Below are 17389 nucleotides of genomic sequence, written 5' to 3'. Positions count from 1 at the left end.
CCTCCTGCTTTCGTGGCTCTTCAAATCCAGGGGCGTTGAGTCCAGTTGTTGCTTATTCAGCACCTAACGCTCTGCGTCTGAAACTGCGGCGCTCACAGAACCCGGAGCCTCGCAGGAGCTGGGAGGCGACTGACTGGCTCGGATGGCAGCCAAGGCACATCCTTCCAAGGGCTCGGACGGGCTGGGACGTCACCCCGCGCGCGGCCCCTTCTCCCGTCCTCTGGGGAGGAGCCGTCAGCTGGTGGACGGCTCTGAGACGCTGCTCCCCCGGCCTGGTCCAGACTGGACGGCTCTGCAGCGGCTGCCTTGTGCTCTACCAACAGCGCCTGGGGCTCCTTCATTTCCACACAAAGAAATCACTCGCACAAAAGCCTTTGTGTGTGCAGCAGACTTTACTGAAGATGTGGAGACAGAGGGGGTTTACAGAGCAGAATACAAAAAACTTAAAGTTGAATCAGACATCCATGAGCTCAGAGACACGGTTTTCTCCCGCTGGGCTCCAGCCTTCCGCAAAGGTGCATGCCCACCACACCCGTCCTGTCTCAGGAAGTAACACAGAAACCAAATTCGGGACAGTTTCTTATTCGGAGTGGCTTGGCCCTCCCTTTCGAGAGTTATTTTCTCAATGAAGAACACCTGCTCCCCTGTTTCTGCCCCCCCCCCCCAAAGTGAGGAGGAAAGTCTGCCCGACCCGGAGCCCCGAGGCCTCCTCTCTGCCTTTCGAGGGGCATCGGAGCAGAGCTTTTGCCTCTCTAACGATGAGCGTGTGTGTGTGTGTACGTCTATGTGGTGAGTGTGTGTGTAGGTGTGTGGTATACGCGTGTGTGTACGTGATGAGTGTATGAATGTGTGTAAGCGTGTGTGTGTATACACTGTGTGTAGGTATGTGTGGTGCATGTGTGTATGTATGTGTGTATACAGTGAGTAGGTATGTGGTGAGTGTATGAGTGTGTGTAGGTGTATATAGTGCATAGGAGTGTGTGTGTGCGCCTAAGTGTGTGTGTGTGTATTCAGCGTGTGTGAGTCCTGTGTGAACACATGAGCGTCCGTGGCCGGGGTGGGATGGTCCTCTTCGCTGACTCGCTGCCCCGCTGCGCCCCGCGGGCCAGGTGGGCCCGCCCCCTCACAGGTGTGGACCCCTCCCCTCACAGGTGTAGGCCCGCCCCTCACAGGTGTGGACCTCTCCCCTCACAGGTGTGGGCCCGCCCCTCACAGGTGTGGACCTGCCCCCTCACAGGTGCGGTCACCTTCTTCCTCCCCACAGTCAGCCTACTTTATTCCCATTTCACACACGAGGTTACAAAGGTTCCCGGAGGGTAAGTCACTCGCCCAAGGTCACACGACTTGTAAGAAGCCAACTCAGTCCTGGAGCAGCCTGGCTCCGGGGCTTCCGTTCTCAAGAACAACTTATCCGGAGTTACCTTCTCGTTTCCTGTCTTGGGCAGTAATGTCAGAAGGGGTCAAACGCGGTGACCTCTGGGATGAGGGGGAAAATCAAGCCCGCCCCCGCTCCAGCTCGAGTCCCTCCTCCAGGCAGGTGCAGCCCAGGTGTGCACTGGTGGTCCGGTCCCTGTGGGGCTCCCTGCTGTCGCCACCCCTGCTAACAAGGGACACCCGGGCCCTACTCCACCCCACTGCCCTCTGAGCCCCGTGGGCGGGCCAGGGAGCAGGGGCCCCAAGCTGGTACACACAGCCCCGCGCTCCTCAGCCTGGCTCCGGTCCCAGAAGGGCGGGGCCGCGTCACACGCGCCTCCCAAACTCCTGTCGCATGCAGGTCACCCACCCTATGGAAGGTCATTGGTGGTCACTGGGGCACTGTCTGCTGGGCCATCGGACCCCATGGGTCAGGCACCCATCCTGGTTCCACATCCCCGCCTGCTGACTCCTGATGTCAGCAGAGTCCTATCCCGCAGGCTCGGGGACACCCACCCATCACCCCTCCCAGGCCCAAAAGGCACGGGTCACACCTTGCACACGGGCACCCTTCAAACGCTCATCAGGCACCTGCTGTGTTCCAGACATGGGTTCAGGTTACAGAAAGTGACAGAGCAGGGCAGCTACGGTCTCCCCAGCCAGATGCTGAGCCCAGGGGGCAAGGCTGACTCGGAAGCAAGGACGCGCACTGCTCTGTGGTCCACGGCCACCAGTGCTGCTTCCCAGAAATCAGACCCGACAGTCTCACTCCCTTGCTTAAAACACTTCCAGGACCTCCCATCACACGCAGAAAAAGCCGAAGCCCTTCCCGAGCGCGGGGCAGGGCCTGGGCGGGATCTGGGCCTGCATCTCTGGGTTCCTGCTGTGGCTTCCCTGCTGTCCCCGGGACACGCGTCACGCCCGCCCCCAGGCCGCGGCCTCGGCGCCCTCTCCTCCTGTCAGCACCCGTCAGTCTGCACGTCCTTCACCCGCTCACTTTGTCTTCCCTCCTCAGTAAAACGCAAGCTCCCAGGGACCCCGTCTGTCTCGGCCATCAGTACGTCCCGCGCCTGGCACGAAGCAGAAGTTCAATAAACGTGTGTTAAGCGAGTGAATAAACGCATTCAGCCTCAGGCGAGTTAGCCGGCCTCTCCAGACCCCACCTTCCTCATCTTTAAAACGGGGAGAGCACAGCGCCCCCGGGTGAGGATGGAAGAGGTGACACAGGCCCTCTGTCCAGGGACGCGTGGCAGGTGCTCTGACGGGTTGTGAATGGAACGCTTTCTCCACACCAGGACAGGAGCAACCTGCCCTTCTGCGGGAGAAGACGTGGCTCCATGCTGGCTCTTGAAGAATGAGTGACAGTTCTCCAGGGCCAGAGCCGAAAGGCGGGGAGGGGCGCAGGGGGGTGTCAGATGAGGCTGCAGGAGAGGCGGGCCCGGGTCAGGTCTCCCATTTGCGGGCCCCGAGGGTCGCGGTCTGCACGACACCGTGGGGAGAGGCGCCTGCACCTGTGTTCTCCGTGGCTGTGACCGGTTTGGACTTTCCAGCTCTAAGTAGGTTAGTGTCCCTTAGGCTACTGAGGTCAGTTCCTAAAGAGAAGGGAAGACGCACAGCCAACACGTGGACCCGACAGCTGCACTGGCAGCCCTCACCCACGATACAAAACGAGGGACCTAGTGTGTGCATCCGTCCCAGGGCCCAGAGGCTGCTCACACACGCTTCTCAAGCCCTTGCTGGAAGGTTCAGTCGTGCTGGGAGGGCAGGCGTCACGAGCTCCCCTTATTCTGACAGCCCCGGAAACAGGGGCTGGGAGGGGGGAGGGCGGGAGAGCCTTAGCAGACACTAACCAGAGGAGGACGTGTGAGTGCTTCTCAGGGACCCCAAGGCCCCCTCCACATCACATCATCCACAAGGGGGAGCTGGGTCCCCGCACGCACGAGGGTCACACAACTTGGCATGGAGCCTAGCAGCCGTCCACAGGCTGCTTACCTAGACGTTGCCCCTCTTTCAAGGGGCAGCCCCTCTCAATTTCCCCCTCATCCCCGAACCTTCCACGCCCTGCCCCCTCCCACCTCTGAACTCCAGCTGCTCTGAGGACCGCTCACCCCACTTAAGAGTTTTCCAGGTTGACTTCTCAGATTGCAAGGAGTCAGATGCTATGAATAATAACGCATATGTATCGAACACGCTTGTGTGCTCGGCACCGTGCTAGGCACTCTGCATACACGAGGTAGGTACTGTTGTTATACCCATTTTACAGACGGGGAAACTGAGGCACAGTGAAATTAGGTAGCTTGCCCCAAGGCCACGCAGCTAGTCTGTAGCGGAGCACCAGGATTCCAATCCTAGCAGCCTGACTCCAGAGCCCTTGCTCCTAACTGCTCCGTAACACCTCCTCAACGTCGTCTTACTCGCTTCTTATCCCCATACATCTCCCTGAGTGCTGGGCACACAAACCACCTGCAGGTTGAATCTTGTTCCCCTTCGGCCCCAGGCTCCTGGAATTGCGGTTCCCCACCAGAGGTGATACCAAATGGCCGCTAGATGGCAGCAAAGAGCCGGGCCCCGAGAGCCCCGAGGGCAGGGATAAGGGGATGATGATAATGTTTACTGTATCTGGTGCATCTTGCACCAGGCCCTTTACCGACATGATCTTTCCTCCTCACTGCGCCCATCCCCCTTTACAGGGAGGAAGGACACTCACGCTGAGACAGCTCGGGCAGCAGGGAACACGAGGACCGAGGCCAGTTCCCAGGAGAAACAGAGCAGGGAAATCCCTCCGCGGGTCCCCTCCAGGCGCAGCGGGGAGCGGGGCACAGAACCTGACCTTTGGGGAGGGAGTGGACTTAGGGACGGCGTGGACGGCCTGGGCTGCTCCAAGGCGGCACCGGCAGGCTTCTTGGCTGGGAGGGGTTTGCGGTGAGACTCACAGACCATGCAGACTGCGTGGTCTCAGAAACCACTGGTCCACCGCAGACCTCTGACCAACTGTCTTGGCCTTCCCACCACAGAGGAGGCCGCGTGACTCTGGCCTCACCGCCCACACTCAAAAGCTGGCTGCACCACTGCACTCCCACACTCGCTGTCTCAGGCTCCCCTGACCTGGGACCCACCCCACCCCGGGCAGCCAGCGTGGCCACGGAGCCCATGCCTGGAGACGGATGAAAACTACCTAAAGAGCTCTGACTGCGTCTACTTCCAACCTCCCGAGAGTTCAGTCACCTCCACACCTGAAACCCACCCCCCCGGGACTGGGCCGCGCCTCCCTGCCGGCTGTCCTGGGGCAGCAGCAGCAGCAGAGGTGGCCAGGGCGGATGCATCCGGCACTCCCAGGTGGCCGAGGACCCACGCCCCCCGCAGGCCTCCCAGCGTGGCCGGCAGCGGCTCCAGTGCAGCGCAGGGGCTGACCCATCTTGAGCTTCAGCGTCTGGACGTTCCTGGCCGAGTCCACTGGGGCCTTGGCTTCAGGACGGCACCCCGGGGCCGCTTCCGCCCGTTTCCCAGCCAGCCGCCTGCTCCCTCAGCCCCTCCCGGGGCTCACACAGCCGGACGGGGCCTCTGAAGGTGCCCAGGTCTTGCGTTTATTGGGCTTAGGCACTGCGGGTTCACGTTCCTGGTAGAAGAGTCATGACCTCCACTCTCCTGGCGCCCTGGGGGGGGCTGCCCCCGCGGGTCCCCACCCCGCGTCCCTGCGCACACGATGTCTTGCCCCCCTCCCTGCTCCCCGGTCTCTTATTCCTTCACCAGCCGGTAGATGTGGTGCTGAGCCCCGTGCTCGCTGGCCGACACCTCGAAGACGTACGCGACGCACAGCAGCGTCTCCTGCGTGTCTCTGTTGGTGACCACCTGCAGGGGTGAGGGGAGGAGGGGGTCGGGCCCAGGAGACAGCATGCCACCTTCCCTGCCCACCGCCCGCTCTCACCCCCACCCCTGCGCCCACCCCTGCGCCCACCCCTGCACACACCCCTGCGCGCACACACCCCCGCGCACACCCCTGCGCGCACACCTGCAGGATGGTGAAGTTCTCCAGCACGCTGTTCATCATGTACTTCTCGGGCAGGTGCTTCAGCTTATGAATGAAGTTGATCATGTACTCGCAGAGCGGCGAGCGGTGGATGCGGTAGGAGTAGTGGCCGTTCTCGTAGCGCGCGTACTCAGTCTGCGGGGCCCGGGGACAGTGGGGCTTAGGAGGCCGCCGCCCACGGCCAGCCTGGCCGGCCCCGTGAGGAAGCTCTACAACCCGCCCGGCCTTAGGTGGGAAGGACGGGCAGAGCCCAGGGAGCCCTCGAGACAGAGCACCCCCCACCCCCTGTGACCCAGACGCCGGGTATCGGAGGAAGGAGCTTCAAGACGTGGAGACGAAGACGGAATGACAGCTCAATCCCGGCCGCACGTGGGGGACGGGCCACAGGGACCTTGTGGCCACGGAACCGTCACGTATGGGTAGCTACACATCTGGGCGCACACACACAGGCATGCACACAAGTGAGTGCGTGTAAACGGACGGAATCTGCCTCGGGTTGGTGGGCTACGTCGGTGTCAACAGCCAGGTTACTAATGGTCCACTCTAGGTATGTAAGATGCTGCCATCGGGGCAACTAGGGAAGGGATTACCACTGCACGTGGAGCCACAGCGACCTCAAAATTAAAATTTCGCTAGAAATAACTAACTCAAAGAGCTTCTCAGAGACCGCTGCTGTCCGGAACCACCCGAGAGGTCGTGGGTTAAGAGCCGTAGGGGAGCTCAGCTCTGGGGCGCTGGAACGGCTCCCCGTGACCTGACGGGCAACAGGTGAGGCCCACCAGGATGGGGAGGGGGGGCAGGTGCTCTGCTTGTGTTGGACGGGAGGTGGGTTGTCAATGAAGAGGCACGGCGAGGGTCAGACTGCATTCATTCAGACATATCTGGGCACAGAGGTGAGAAGCCCGGGCCGCAGGGGCGCGACGGTCTGGCGCCCAGGCGGGCGAGCAGCGGCGCGTGCTCACCTCCAGTTTCTCCACCACCTGCTTGCCAAAGGAGCAGACCTTGGTGGAGCAGGTGATGGTCATGTTCTCAGGACTCTCGTACTGGCTGGACACCCCGTAGAAGGAGCTGCCTTCGTCCTCGATGTTGGTGTTGAGGTCTGCCTGGAGGGAGACAAGGGGAGACCAAGGAGGGGCGGTAACTCAGAGGGGCCCTGTTGGGGGCGGCACCGAGGAGGCCTCTGGGGCCACAGCCCAGGCCCCAGGGCCAGGACGCCATCAGGGGGCTCAGAAAACACGTGGACGCAGGACCTCGGAAAGCTCCCTCGTCCATCCACACGCAGGCCTGGTGCAAAGTCAGGCCGTGTGCCCCGAACAATGGTAAGAACCTGGGCCTGCATCAGCTCCCGGCCCTGCTGCCCACCGGGTACCAACAGCCCAGCAGGCGGGGCCCCAAATCGGTCTTTAGAACATTAGGGCCCTGCCAGTGTCCCTTCCGCAGTGGCTCTGGGGGCCTGGCCTCCCGCCATCTCTGGGGCACCGCGAGCCCGGCCACCCTTGACCTTCTGCATCTCTGTTCTGCCTCCGGACCAATCTCCCCAACACCGGCCTCCTTCCGCTGGGCTCCTCTGCAGTTGCTCTGAGAGCTCTGTGCCCGACAGAAGTCTGGTTAGCACCCTCTCATCGAGCCCGTTTGCCAAAGGGAACCCCTCCCCAGGCTGGCGTGGGAGCCCCCGGGCCTCTGATCAGCTTCGCGCCTGAAGGCAGGGTCCAGGACGCCTCCTGCTGCATGTTGGGGCGATTTGAAGTTGCCCCCCCAAGGAAAGGTGGGTAATAAGACTCATGACTTCACACCCACTCCCTGCGAGGGGGACAAGGCAGGACGGGGGCCTCAGTCTGATCTCAGGCTCCCCGACCGCAGGCCTTGCCCAAGGCCACAGAGCGGATGAGTCACGGGCCCTGGGTCCTCAGGCTCCGGCTCTGCTGCTTCTCCCGCCCAGACGAGAGACGCTGGGTGAGGCTGTTCGGTGCCTCGGCGAAGCCCCCAACCACTGAGGGGTCCCCACTCTGGAACCTGGGCTCCACAGCCAATCACCCCGTTTGAGGTGCTAACAGAGCAGCTTCAGACTCAGAAGCAGTGTGCAAACATCACAAAAGGCTTACTCTTAGGGGGAAGGCTCTCCTCCCATCCACACAATGCGTCCCAGATCCCTGCCCAGCGGGACCCAGAGTGCAGCCCCACAAATGCAGGGGAGCTCCTGACCGCGGTAAGGATTCTGAGCCCAAGGACTCTTCTGCACAAAGTTACAGGGAGCCCCAGAACCCTGGGAAGTTTCCAGCAGGATTCAGAGCCGGGCCCCGGGCTGCTCTGCCCCTGGCCATCAAAGTCGTTACTTTTCTCTCCTTTGGGGAAAGATGTTTTCCAAGAGCAAGAAGACCCTCTAGACTGGCAGGGGGGCAACTGTCTTGGGCACAGCAGAAATATTATAGAGCCACACACCGTGTCGACAGGGACCTGTATTTACTATTGTGAACTGACTACAACATAATGTTGAACGGAAAGAAAGAAAAAAGCAGGTCATAAAGCAGAACGAGGATGTGTTACTTTTTTTTGTTTTTTTGCTGTACGCGGGCCTCTCACTGTTGTGGCCTCTCCCGTTGCGGAGCACAGGCTCCAGACGCGCAGGCTTAGCGGCCATGGCTCGTGGGCCCAGCCGCTCCGCGGCATGTGGGATCTTCCCGGACCGGGGCACGAACCCGCGTCCCCTGCATCGGCAGGCGGACTCTCAACCACTGCACCACCAAGGAAGCCCCGAGGATGTGTTACCTTTATGATGAAAATAAAGGCTGCTTCCGTGTTGACCTAGATGGCATACATTTCAGTGTGCCCAGCAAGGGCTTTCATGGGGCCGTTAGGAAGAAAGAAGAAAATGAATTACAGGGACTTCCCTGGCCGCCCAGGGGTTAGGACTCTGCACTGGCACTGCTGGGGGCCTGGGTTCAATCCCTGGTTGGGGAACAAAGATCCCACAAGCTGCACGGCGTGGCCAAAAGAAAGAAAAGGAGAAAAACCAAACTCCAAAATGAGCAGCAGTCTCCCGCATCTGTGGTGGACGTGGGGCGGGGCAGGGGGCGCCCAGGGGCCTGCGGAGGTGGGCCAGGCCTGCGGTGGGCTGGGAATTAATTGCTGCTGTGACGGGCTGTGCAGTTAAACCTGGCCCCGGGGACAGCACCAGCTCTCTGTCTCCTGTTCTCTCTACTGAGCCACACGCTTCTCCTCGGAGACCCAGTTCGTCGGACGTCCTCAAAAAGGCCTGGGGGACAGTTCGTGTGTGCTTGAGACACATGAGCGCAGGGCAGGAACGTGGACCGTGCCTGGAAAAGAGCTGGCAGGGAGCCCGGCTCCTGGGGAGGGCAGGCGCCCGGACGAGGGGGCGAGGCCAGGACGTGAACTGATGTCTCCCGGATGCAGCCACTGCCGTCCTCCCCCTGATTGATGCTATTCACGTCCCACTCCCCACACGCCCCACTCCGCCCCTAACGGTTTCTTTCAAATCACCTCATTCTTATTCTAAGCAGTCATACCCATGACATCAGGGATTCTGTTTCTCCTAATAGACATGAAAACAGTCACCTAACTGTTGATGAGGAAATGTGAATCCGTGCACTGTGCCCCGGGCTTGGGCAGGGCTGGCATGGCCCCTCCAGGCTCTCCCCAGCGCCCCGCGGGGATGGGACGTGCCCGTCACCACCCTGTGCTGGCAGGGCCTGGCCTTGCCCCTTCCAGATGGTAAGCACGCTCGAGGCGGGAACCAAGCTCTCCCAGGGCTCGGGCCCGGCACGCGGGGTGCCTTCCACAGGGTGGCACGCGGGGTGCCTTCCAGAGTGACACGGGGCTGTTGAAACTCTCCCCTGTCGGCGGCTCTGCGTGCGGAGTGGTCCTGTGCTCACAAGGGGGGCCTCCACCCCCTGCACCCCTGCCAGTCCTCGGAGCCCCGCCCCGGCTCAAAGACACTCCAGGGGCTTCTGGCATCGCCTCCCACTCGCCTGGTCCTTCCAGTCGCTCCGCTGCCCGTTTATCCTGCCTGGCCCAGCATGGCCGGGACAGGGGGCGCCCAAAGAGGCTGCAGTGTTGTCTCTGCTCTCATGGAGTGTGTGACTTTTGGGGGAGCAGGTAGAACAGGTGAGCTGGTGCTTGAGAGAGAGAGAGAGAGAGAGAAGGAGATGGGGCGGAGATGAAAGTCTCAGACGCCTCATCTGTCTCAGGCGTTGGCGGTCCAATGTCTGCCCCAGAACCGACCCTATGGTCCCACTGCTCGGTCCCGGGGGACCCCGGCCAGCGAGAAGCACGCACCCCACAGCACCTCACCATCCTCGGTGCCGTCCTAATTACGACCCACCACCTCCTGCAGCCCCACCGCATACCCCCCAATCTGAGAACCTCCCCGCACACGCTCAGCGCCTCTGCCTTCTCAGCCTGAGAGCAAAGCTGCCCCCCACGCTACCCTGAGAGTGCCCCCGCGGCCCCCGGCCCTCCACCCTATTCATAGCTACGGTGCGGTGGCAGCTCCCAGGCTGGGCCTGGAACAGGTGCAGCGGATCGGGTGGCTGACAGATGAGCCGGGACAGCCGGGCCTGGGGGCCAGGGGGCTCAGCTTCATTGTTATGGGCTGGTATGTGCCTGGGAGAAATGTCAGGGCCCTCCGACGGAGGAAGGTCTGGGCTACTGTCCTCCCTGCCCGGCCTCGGCCCAGCTCTGCCCAGCATTTTCAATCTGCAGACTGGAGTTCACGGCCATCAGTGTGTAAGAGTCCCCTCTCCCACTGCCTAAGGACAGAGGTGGCCTCTGCTGGTCCCACATGTCCTGGGGGAGTTGGGAGCTTCTCAGCCCCTGCATCTCACATCCACGGAGCACAGCCTGACACCCAACCCCTCCTGCCCCCAATGCCACCGCCAGCTGGAACCGATGAGTCCCGGCGGCCCACGAGCCGGCCACTTACTACCCATCCCCACCAAAGAGAACAGTACCATCGGCAGGAGGGGGACAGGAGGCCGAGCTGGGACATCAAAGTCCTCCTCCCACTCCAAGTGGGCTCTGACCCACTCCGCAGCCTGCGTGCCCGGGGCCTGGGGCCGGACGAGAAAACCGCCAGGCTTTGGGGCGGGGCGAGGGGTGTGTGTGGCGACACTGTCCTCTCCTGGCAGCATCCCTTCCTAATTGTGTGGTCAGTCTCACACCAGCTACAGGCCAGGACGCAGGAGAGGAGGGTTCCAGACGGCTAGGGCGCCGGGGCTGCCTGGGAGGACCCCAAGTCCCGTGGTTAGCACGCAGGAGACCTTCCTCTCCCACATCCCAGGTCTGTCCTTCCCTGGCGCCTCTACCTTCCCCACGCAGGAGGAGAGGGACCGGATGACAGCCAAGGTGCCCTGGCCGCCCACGTGCCCACCCTCCCACCCCCAGCCGACCCCACTCATCAGGGTCCTCGGACACAAGCCCCTCGCAGGCCCTCCGGAACAAAGTACTGACTTTTCAGGTGGAGAAACAGGGCCCACAGGAGCCGAGACTCCCTCGGGACACAGCTCTCCAGCTGGGCCCTCTGCTGCCTGCCTCGCTCTCCTGACACGCTGGGAGGGCTCACTGGCAGCCCACCCCCTCCCACACAGAGCAGGCAAGACCTGCTCTGATTCTCCCACTCGGAACGCAAGCTCCTATCGGGTCCGCACGGCACGGGCTGTGTGCGCAGCCTGTGGACGGAGCACAGCGGCCCGGCGTGGAACCTGCCCAATCACACTGCCCAGCACCACCGTCTCCACCTTCTCTCCTCCCCTCACCCCCACCTCCAGCCTCCCCAGACTCAGGAGGAAGCAGAGGACGAGGGCCGCGAGCCAGGTAGGAGAAGGATCCTCTGGTCCTCCTTTCCACCTGCCAGCTCTGATCTCTAGGCAGGACACCCCTGCCCATCTCCTGGAAGGGAAGCCTGGGCTCTAGAAGCCCCAGGAAGCCCCAGTGCCCGGCTCGACACTGAATGCACAGCTGAGACTGCTCTCTCCCTGCCCCCACTAGCTGCCCTTCCTCGGGGGCGCAGGGCCCTTTTTAGGCTACCCAGAGCCTTCTCCCCCAGAAGCAGGGGGAGCACGGGGCCGCACGGGGGACCCCAGCCACCCGGCAAGGCAGGATGGTGCGGGGTGACGGTTCCGAGCACACTCCCAGAGCGGGGCTGGCTGGCACCGATCCTGCTTCTGTCACTGCGGACTGGGCTGCCCGGCACATTCTTTCAATCTCTGTGCCTCACCTTCCCCTGTACGGAACGAGGCTGTCAGCTGCACCTCCCTTCAGGGGTGTGGCAAGGATGAAACGTGCTAGTACAAGTCAGGCTGTGAACAGTGCCTGGGGTGACCTGCCGCCGACTGCCTTGATCTACCTCGGCGTGTGCATCACAAGAAGGACTACAGGAGCAAGGCTTGCCCACGCTGGGGGTCTCAGAGCCAGACCCTTGCTTGCTCCATGCCTCAGTCTCCCCATCTGTGAAATGGGGGCCTAGGATGGCTCTCATCTGGATGGTGGCTAGAAGAATACAGAATACTGTCACCCCAGTATGCTATCTGCCACGACCAGGGTGGTGCTCCCATACGCCTCCTGCCAGCCAGGCCTCCCTGGTCAGGGGTCGCCTTAAATTGAACCCTGGGGTAGCTGAGCCAGGGTCGTACTTGCGAGTCAAGACTGAGCCTGGACAGGCTCGGGGGGTGGGGGAAGGAGTGGGCGACAGAGGGCGGAGGCTCTCCTAAGGAAAGGCCAGGAACCTCCCTGGACACACGCAGGAGGTGGGAGTCGCCACCGCTGGCCGGATGGTGCCCGTGCTAGTTGGCTGCTGTGGTTCCAACTCCCACGCTCAGGGCTGGAAGGGAGAAGAGGGAGAAGAAAAAGGGAAGTGAGATGGTTTAAGCCCTTCCTGAGAAAAGGGAGCCTGGCATCCTGCCTCGTACATCAGACTCTAACGCCAGCCTCTCCACCGAGGCCCTAAGGAGGCTGAGGTCTCCTTCTCGGCCTGTATTGCAGCTGTCAGTCTGGATGGCTAATGCATGTAACCAAGCACAGCTCTGGCCATGCCCCATTCAACAACCTTCAAGGACTCCTCATCACCTAAACAACGGGATGGTAAACGTGTAGGCAATGCACACTACCCTCCCCTGCTGCACCCATGGCAGACATTACCAGTCAATCCAGGAAGGGCTCCCTCCAGATCTTCCTCAACCCAGCGCTCCAAACAACTGCTACCGATCCATTAGCGGTGGCCCTCGCTGACCTCTGGTTAAAATGGGAGACTGGGGCTTCCCTGGTGGCGCAGTGGTTGAGAGTCCGCCTGCCAATGCAGGGGACGCGGGTTTGTGCCGCGGTCCGGGAAGATCCCACATGCCGCGGAGCGGCTGGGCCTGTGAGCCATGGCCGCTGAGCCTGCGCTCCGCAGCGGGAGAGGCCACAGCAGTGAGAGGCCTGCGTACCGACAAAAAAAAAAACAAAAAACAAAAAACAAAAAACGGAGACTGACCGTACAAGTTCACATTTCCCCGTCCAGAGAGCCAGCAGGATGAGCGCAAAGACCTTTTTTAATGCGTTGTACCACACACACGAAGAAACGGAGGAAGACCAAACGGACAGGAGAATTCAACAAATTCCAGGGGACTGACAGCTGATCTGAGCTAGGATGGCTTCTGCGGGGAAACGGACGCAAGAAGAGTTACAGCCTGAAAGTGCCTCAGAGGGGTGCCGGGTGGGAGTCAGCGCCACCCTCGGGACGACAGGGGCCCGGACAGTGATGGCCAGGGGGCGCAGGATATGACACAAGGAACCGGCTGAAAGGCTGTACACCGGGTGGTCAGGCCTCCGGGCCCCCAGTCTTCACACATCAGGAGAAGAAATTAAACAGGAGGGCGTCAGGTCTTCGGGCCCCCAGGCATGTCAGGAGAGGGGGTGGGAGCCAGGGCATGAGGTGAACGCTGCCTGAGAAACGGTCGGCTCCCCTAGCCCTCGCCCTGCCCCACTGCTAGAATGTTCGTTTGTCCCTGCCAAGGGGTGGGGGGACAGTAGGAGTCTTCTTTGGAGAAACTGAACCACTTCAGGAAAGGAAAAGGTCCAGTAAATATGCTGACATTTACTAGCGTCCTCGATAAAGCAGCTGGTTCCCCAACCCTGACCACCTGAAAGAGAAGCCCAGCAGGTAACAAGGCCCACACCTTGTCCACAGAGTTCCCAGTCACTGGACATGGACAAAAGGCCCGAACAACAAAAGGAAGGATACACTGGACTTCATCAAAATGGAAAAGGTTGTGCTTCAAAGGACACTGTCAAGAATGCAAAAAGAGGGGACTTGCCTGGTGGCTCAGCGGTTAAGAATCTGCCTGCCAATGCCGGGGCACAGGTTCAAGCCCTGGTCCGGGAAGATCCCACATGCCGCAGAGCAATTAAGCCCGTGCACCACAGCTACTGAGCCTGCGCTCTAGAGCCCGCGAGCCACAACTACTGAAGCCCAAGTGCCTAGAGCCTGTGCTCTGCAACAAGAGAAGCCACCGCAATGAGAAGCCCACGCACCACAAAGAGTAGCCCCCACTCGCCGCAACTAGAGAAAGCCCGCACAGCAACGAAGACCCAACGCAGCCAGAAATAAATAAATACGTAGTGCATGTGATCCGGCAATTCCATGCCTAAGTATCTACCCAAGAGAGATGAAAAGCTATGCGCACACAAAGACTTGTATATTAAGTTCATAGCAGCATTATTCACAATGGCCCAAAGGTGGAAACAACCCAAATGCCCATCACTGATGGATGAATGGATAAACAAAATGTGGTCTATCCAGACAGTGGGATATTACTCAACCATAAAAAGGAATGAAGTCCGGATATGGGCTATAATATGACTAAACCTTAAAAACATAACATTAAGTGAAAGAAACCAGTCACAAGACTATATATTGTAAGAGTCCATTTATGTGAGATACCTAAAAATGCTAGAAAGACAGAAAGCAGGTTAGGGTTGCCTAAGGCTGGGAGAGGAGGTGATAACGAATGGGTTTGGGGTTTATTTGGGGGTGATGAAAATGTTCTAAAATTAACTGGTTGCACAACTCTGTGAATACACTAGAAATACTGAATTGTACACTTTAAGTAGGTGAATTATATGGTAAGTGAATTACATAGCAATAAAGCTGTCAAAAAAATAAGGACCAAAAAATCTGGCCAAGAATTATAGACATTTGAGAAAATCCTCCAACTTGAAAGACAAAGACCCAGACAGAAAATGGGACGAAAAGGAAACAAAGGGAGCAGAAGAAAAGTTAAAAAATAGACATGAAACAAGATCAGGATGCAATCAAAGAAGAAGAAGGAGCTCTTAAAAATTAAAAACGTCATGGTCAAAATTAAATATTCGATACAAGGGGCGGGGTGGGGGTGGGCAGAGAATGCCACCATATTCCGTTAATCTGTTTCACCACTAAATGTACAATGCACCAAGATTTTACAAACAATTAAGAAAAAAATGCCATCAGTTAAACTACGACACATCAACAGTTGAAAGAGTCGTTCATTTTCTATAGTAACAGAACCCTGATTTTATTCAGAATGGCAACTTACTCAGCTAAAAGAGTACACTTCCCTGGCTCCTTTGCAGCTACATGCAAACAGACAACTAATTGAGAATTGTGTGGGACTTCCAGGAAGGCTCCTTAAAGGGAACTAAGTTGGCTTTCCCCCTTCCTGATGCCTGAAAAATGGATGTGATGGCTGGAACCCCAGCAGCCTTGACCTTAAGGACAGAAGCCACACACTGAGGATGGCAGATAGAGAAAAGTAGGGTCTCTGGTAATTTCACGGAGCTGCTGGACCAGACCTGGACACTCTATCTCCAGACTTACTTTACATGAAAGAAGAACTATTCATTCATGCCAATGTTAACTTTGGGTTTCATGGAATATTCACTCAGATTCACTCTTAAATTAGAAGATAAAGTTAAGAAAGTCTCTAAGAAAATGAATTGGAAAATAAATAAATGGTAAAAAATCAGAGAGGATAGGTCCGGGATATCCAACATCAGACTAACAGGGGTTCCTGGAAAAGAACACAGAGAAAACAAAGAAAAAGAAATAATATAAGTAAAGTTACCGAATTGAGAGACTCTCATCTCGCTGCCTACCAAGTACCTGGCTCAAAAATAGGAAGAAAAACAACACAGATCCCAAAGGTCATCAATGTGAAATTTAAGGAAAGGAACTGAGAGGAAACGCAAAACTCCTAGAGGCTAAAAACAACCGAGTTACGTAACAAAGAACAGAGAATTAGAATACTACCGGACTACTCTCGTTAAGACATCGGAGCAACCAAAAAATGATTCTTGAAAACCACTTCTAGGGAAAATCATTTACGATGGAGATTCGGTACCCAAACTATGAATCAAGTACTGAAAAGAAATGACATTTCAAACAGGTAGACTGAGAACATTCATCTACCATGCACCTTTTCTTAGGAAGGGACTAGAGAATGTATTCCAGCAAAATGAGGGCGGAACACCAAAAAAGAGAGAAATAGGAGATCTAGGAAACTGTAGATTCAAAACAGAGGAGCAGTAAACAGAGGTCTCGGGACAGCTGTTGAGCAGGCCTGGAGGAAAACCGGTTCAAATTGGAGCAGAACAGAGGCATCCAGAAGGAGAAAGGGACAAAGGATAAATTCTCTGAGAGGCCTGAGCACTGCGTGAAAAACAAGTTTTTAAATATTATATGTTGGTTATGATAGAACAATTTGTAAAATTTTAATAGTAGGTTTTTTAGAAATGTGCACGCGAAAGAGCCATTTATTTTTAGGAAAAAACAAAAAGTTGCACAAGAAATGACATGTAATCATCACACACTCTGGTGGCCAATCTACGCTGTCACAAAATCTAAACACTTTATTGCTTTGACTAAATTACATAACCTACTGGGATGATGAGGGGGAAAGTGCTATAATACAGCCAGTGTTTTTCTACCATAAATACACAACACATAGTCGTGATATCAAAGTGTAGCAATATAAGCAGATATTCAGAACTAAGGAGATAAAACCCAGAATAAACAGTGACATTTTACAGTGATTGCCTCTCGGGATTGGGCTTGGGGTTGGGAGGAGGCGGACGACAACCTGACGGTTTTCATTTATAAGCCTTTTGGTATTAATAACAATGAACGTGCACTGATTTAAAAATAAGATAAAGTAAAAGAAACTATTACCTATTTTTCATCCCAGCAGAGAATCAAATCCAGACCTTTGTAGGATCAGGACCTTCCAGGATCAGACTCACCTCTCCTGTTTTACTTTCTGCGGTTCCCTCTCTTACACGTTTACCCATGACTAGCCCCCCTGGAGGCCCTTCCCCTTTTCCGCCTAACTCTGCCCATCCCTGAAGGCCCAGGGCCAACCCCCTTCGGCTCGCAGAGCAAGCTGTCCTGCAAGGGCAAACACTGAGCCTTGTCGGGATCCGGGCCCTGGGTCTCCGTTCCTGCCTTTTCTGTAGACAGCCAGCCCCACAGATTCAGTTGCGGATGAGGGCTAGGCTAAGAGCTCCTAGCCAGGGACCAGTAAGCCACCTGGAACTGCATGTACGCTTTCGTGTGAATATGCCCACTTCTAGGAAGAGCACAGCTTTCAGGTTATCAAAGTCCGAGACCAAATAAAGGCCCAGCTTCCGGGCTCTGAGACGATTCGGAGGCTCTGACCACTAGCCAGAAGGATTTCCTGCACTTCCTCCCGCTGGCTTCTCCTGCCCTGTCCCTCTTCCCGGCATCCCTTTTCTGTGGGTGCTGGGCCCCTGGAAGAGGTCCTGTGCCTCCTGGTCTTGGAGGAGGTTTCGAAAGAAGGAGGCTCTACCCACACAGCACCCATGCAGGGGTGAGCTGGGGAGGGCGGCGGAGGCCGAGCTACAGGCTGAGCTCTTGGAGAAGCTCGGTGTTTCTTTGGGGATGACCCAGCCTAAGCCTAC

General features: G+C 57.7%; 1 protein-coding gene across 3 annotated transcripts in view; it reads right to left on the bottom strand.

The window, feature by feature from the left end:
- Positions 1-373: 373 nt before the first annotated feature.
- The window catches only part of TEAD4 (TEA domain transcription factor 4), a 68184-nt gene continuing 51168 nt past the window's right edge, over positions 374-17389 (bottom strand). For 2 of the 3 annotated variants that reach the window (XM_049694774.1, XM_049694773.1), the window contains 4 exons: positions 9423-9573; positions 6403-6539; positions 5423-5575; positions 374-5262 (listed from right to left, as the gene is read on the bottom strand). In XM_049694774.1, the coding sequence (XP_049550731.1) occupies positions 5149-5262; positions 5423-5575; positions 6403-6539; positions 9423-9573 (555 nt within the window). In that variant the 3' untranslated portion in view covers positions 374-5148. Of the gene's footprint in view, positions 5263-5422; positions 5576-6402; positions 6544-9422; positions 9574-17389 lie in introns of all 3 variants that reach the window. The other variant, XM_049694775.1, reaches the window with a different exon arrangement.

The sequence above is a fragment of the Orcinus orca genome, chromosome 11 (assembly GCF_937001465.1).
Source record: "Orcinus orca chromosome 11, mOrcOrc1.1, whole genome shotgun sequence".
Classification (NCBI taxonomy): Eukaryota; Metazoa; Chordata; class Mammalia; order Artiodactyla; family Delphinidae; genus Orcinus; species Orcinus orca.
This window is presented reverse-complemented; position numbering and strand designations above follow the sequence as displayed.